This window comes from Crassostrea angulata, chromosome 3 (genome assembly GCF_025612915.1).
Source record: "Crassostrea angulata isolate pt1a10 chromosome 3, ASM2561291v2, whole genome shotgun sequence".
Taxonomy (NCBI): domain Eukaryota; kingdom Metazoa; phylum Mollusca; class Bivalvia; order Ostreida; family Ostreidae; genus Magallana; species Magallana angulata.
This window is the reverse complement of record NC_069113.1, coordinates 22,940,966-22,945,203: the sequence shown is the minus strand read 5'-3', so window position 1 is coordinate 22,945,203 and position 4,238 is coordinate 22,940,966. Positions and strand designations below refer to the sequence as shown.

The following is a 4,238-nucleotide window of genomic DNA, read 5'->3' as shown; positions in this document are numbered from 1 at the left end:
TCTCTCTCTCTGCTACACTGAACAATATCTAAGTGTACGTGAAAATTAAGCATACAAACATGTGGTTAACTTAATTTATTCCTAAAAAAAAACCAGCCGAGGTAATATATCTTTAACAATTTGATTTGGTATTTTATGAACCATATCAAGTTAATGTACATGTCACATTCACTGTGTTAACAATAACATTGTATAAATCTTCTGGAACAATGCAAGGAGATATTATCAAACACCTTCTTTAAATATATTCATTTTAATTTGCAAGGAGAACGTGTGCAAACTCTGAAATGAAAACAAAACAAGAGGATTAAAAAAATAATTTTACCATGTTGTAACTTCTTAGAACTTCCATCGATTACACACATATTCCTTTAAAGTTTTTCTTTTGGATTAAAAAGTCTATATTGTTCCTACCTGATCTCAATAAACCTCTTTATATGTTTGTTTTTAAATCCAAATATTAGTGTGCAATTTCTGATCTACCCTATTATGTGCACAGAATTATGAATTAGATATACCAGAAAACACTGAAGGCCTCATATATACTTTACACAATAATTGTAAAGAGCTAATCTTCCAGCTTATGCTTAAGCCTTAGGGTAAATATAAATTTTAATACCATGCAAATTGCACTTCGTTGATCAGCATGCAAAAATCGATTTTACTTTCTAAACAGAATCAAAATTAAGACAATTTAAGTGGAATTTCGTTCTCTGTTTTCATATGGCATAATCAGTCTTATCGGTCCGTCTTTTAAACTGGAGAACTGGACGGCCGTTGCCATTTTGATAGACTGTATCATCAATCTCTTTGAGAAGAAGAGTTCTATATATAATGATGTAAAATCATGGGTAGAATTCTAAGGAAGATCTGATGGATAATTTAATTGTTGGCCAGGCCTTCTGAAGTACGGGAAACTTGAGAAGATGTATGTTACATGTAACAGTATTGGTCAAGCCTTTAAAAAATACACATAACCAAATATCAAAATTCATATGAGAATACCTTTGTAATTAATTTGACCATCTCCATTCATGTCAGCAGCACGCACCATCTCGTCAATCTCCTCATCTCGCAATTTCTCGCCGAGATTCGTCATCACGTGACGAAGTTCTGCAGCACTGATGTACCCGTTGCCTTCTTTGTCGAAAACAGTGAAGGCGTCAATAATCTCCTCCTCCGTGTTTTTTTCATGTCGATGTCTCTCAAACATCGCAATAAACTCTGAAAATTCCACCTGTCCACTTCCTACAATGTTTGAAACAAATAGGTTGATACCATGCACGTTTTTAGTTTGAAAATGCAATATGGCTTTCAAGATGGCTTAATATCAGACAAAATTTTAATTATAGATATTGAATTTCAATTTGTGTAGCAACTATTTTAGCAGGCTAACATTTAATGATAGCGAGTTTTCTTCTTGTCAATAAGACGATACTGCCATTCTACTTATATTTTTTTTTTAATTCGATGAGAATTTTAAAAAAAGTTAAAAGTGAAAAAGGTTCAGAATTGCAGTGGGTCGCTTTATTTTATGAGAGGAGTGCCGATTTTGGGTGATCTTTTAATGAGAAAAAAAATCTAACCATCGATGTCAACTTCCCGGATGAGCTGCGTCACTTCCGCTTCCGACGGATTGCATCCTAATGACCGGACGACCGTGCCAAGGTCCTTGGTAGCAATCTTACCATCGTTGTCCATGTCGAAGAGGGAGAAGCATGCTTGTGCCTCTGGAAAGATTGGGGTGGTTGTAAAAAATAGCTCACATACTATCTCACTTCATCTTTTTATCTGCAATTGTCACTGAGCGGCATAACTATATCACATGTTTACTGTGCCCACGTCATTATCAACAGTTTTTTTAATGAAAAGAAGAGGAAAGCAACTGGACTAACTTGCATTATCAATTCATTACAATTAGCGCACAATTGGATGCGCGAGTCTACTTGAATTTTTTCTCCCCAAAAATATCGAAACAACGCAAGTGGATTGACTTAATTTTTTTTTAAAATAAATATTTAATATTTATTTGTGAAACCAACAAGACTATGTACATGTATTTAAATATATTCTTCCAATTTGATTTTGGACCTTCACTATCCTCAGCATCGAATATCATCGTTAAAAAAATATCATTAGTTCAATTGTATATCAACGAAACTGGTAGATTTGTTTAATATAGTTTATGTGCATGTTTATTATTCTCGTATATATCACTTATTTTCGTTCATCATAATAACAATTCTATATCATGTAAGTTTTGTATAATTTTTCTATTCAATGATAAAGACCTAGTAAGTTGTCAGAACTTGTATCCGAACCATTTGTATATGTATTTTATATATATGTTTATAATAAAATATATGTTCAGACCAATATTATTGTACTGGGAAAAGTTTACAAGCATACACTGGTATATTACTTAACGGCTTAATTAGAAAATGAAAACATTTGGTTTTGAAGTTTTATCATATACTAGTATTAGATATATATATACTTATATATTCGGGACATAGCTCTCAACAGTTTTTAAACATAAAACCCATACTAGCATTTTGATATATCTAGATTTATAGATGTAAATGAACTAAATATTTATTTCAGATATTCCTTTGTAAACTGACATAACATATATGATAGGTTAATGTTAGCGCTCTCTTTTCGTTTGAACATTTCCTTTGTATCCGAAAATTCGACGGCTTTAAAATGTATATCTAAATTCAGCTATATTTGTATGTATTGATAAACATCCTAATTTCTTATCTATCATATGGTGTACCCGTTCATCATAATCTTTGTATAACAGTTTCCTTGTCCTTTACATGTTTTATATGATCTCGACGTTGTACGTGTATTTATTTGTCATTTTCCCCATTGTGTTGTAGATTATATATATGGCTTGTACTATCCAGCAGTTTTGAATACTTCTTGCATGGTAATATAGGGGGCGTATACGTGCAGGTATACATACAGGTGAGGTGATTGATTGAGGTTAGACCAGGTGTAGCGTGTTTTCCGCTGTCACTTACCTTTCAGCTCATCTGGTTTTAGTTTTTGTGCCTGACAATTAAATGCTCATGCAATTAGTATTCAAACTATTTTCCCCACCAGTATTTAGTTAATGTATAAAACTATTGTCTTACCATTTTAAATGAGATTCCCGAGTTTTCTCCGCCCTGTGGTCGTGGGTACCTGGATAAACCAGCGTTATCACCTGTACAGGTTGTTGATGACGATACATGTATTTATATATCGGATGATTCGTTTTAATCTATTTCTATTTATATCTCCAAAAATATATTTAAAAAGTAATGATTTCGTTAATTTACATTCACTGACAGTCAAAAATATTTCAAATTATAATACGTGAAAACCAAGTAGATATTCGGTGTGGATATCTAATCATTCTATTTGTATCATTTTAAATAAGCCCAAACTGAGATAGAAATGAAAGAACTGAAAAGTGTCATTATAATTATTCGTCTGTTACTGATAATTAACCGTGTGTGGATCAAGGAATTTATGAAAGGGAGCACCAAGTATTATCGTTTCGATCGTTTTTACCAGGGACGTGTATGTATATTGTATTTTTTAATAAAAAGAGTAAATGCATGATGATAAGATCATTTATACCTATCTGACTAATAGATGACTTAATTCCCTGTCATGCAATGCCTTGTCTATGTATTAAATTACGAGATAATTTTACCAATTAATAAACATATATATGATGCATTTTACGGTTTGTATACACCCGGGCCGTTATTTTATTAATAGAGCCACCACCATAAACCCAAAAATTTGAGTGTGCATGCATGGATCCTAAATTTCCTCATGGAATGGGGTCAGAGGGATAATAAATTTTGTTTGTCAGAAGGGGTTGAAGATTATTTTTCGTAATTTTAAAATAAGTTTGAAATTTCCAGGGTCTCCGTATGTGCCTTCCGTTTTAGAACCTACATGTACCAGATAACTTACCTCTAATTAACTTGGTGCGTTCGTCCGTATGCGTAGTATGATTCTTTTATATAGAGTACATGTAGTTTTTCTTTGATAAGGGGGGATATCTGGATTTGCACTTCATAATTTATCAATTGTAATGAAAGAGAAAATGCTGTACAAAAAAAAAAAAAATTCTAGTAAACGAAATAAATAGATTTGCGTCAGGCCTATGATATAAAATTCCGAATTTTGAATAACGCGTACGGTTTGAATTTTATGTTGAAGCGTCAAAATAA

The 4,238-nt window shown here is 32.4% G+C and overlaps 1 protein-coding gene across 1 annotated transcript; it reads right to left on the bottom strand.

Annotated features, from left to right (window-relative positions):
* Nucleotides 1–242: 242 nt before the first annotated feature.
* LOC128177345 (neo-calmodulin-like) lies at nucleotides 243–3,264 on the bottom strand. The gene is made up of 5 exons (XM_052844033.1): nucleotides 3,144–3,264; nucleotides 3,030–3,060; nucleotides 1,587–1,730; nucleotides 1,006–1,248; nucleotides 243–282 (listed from the first exon to the last, which is right to left on the bottom strand). The coding sequence occupies exons 1-5, from the start codon at nucleotides 3,144–3,146 to the stop codon at nucleotides 254–256; spliced, it is 450 nt and encodes a 149-aa protein (XP_052699993.1). The 5' UTR covers nucleotides 3,147–3,264; the 3' UTR covers nucleotides 243–253.
* Nucleotides 3,265–4,238: the final 974 nt, after the last annotated feature.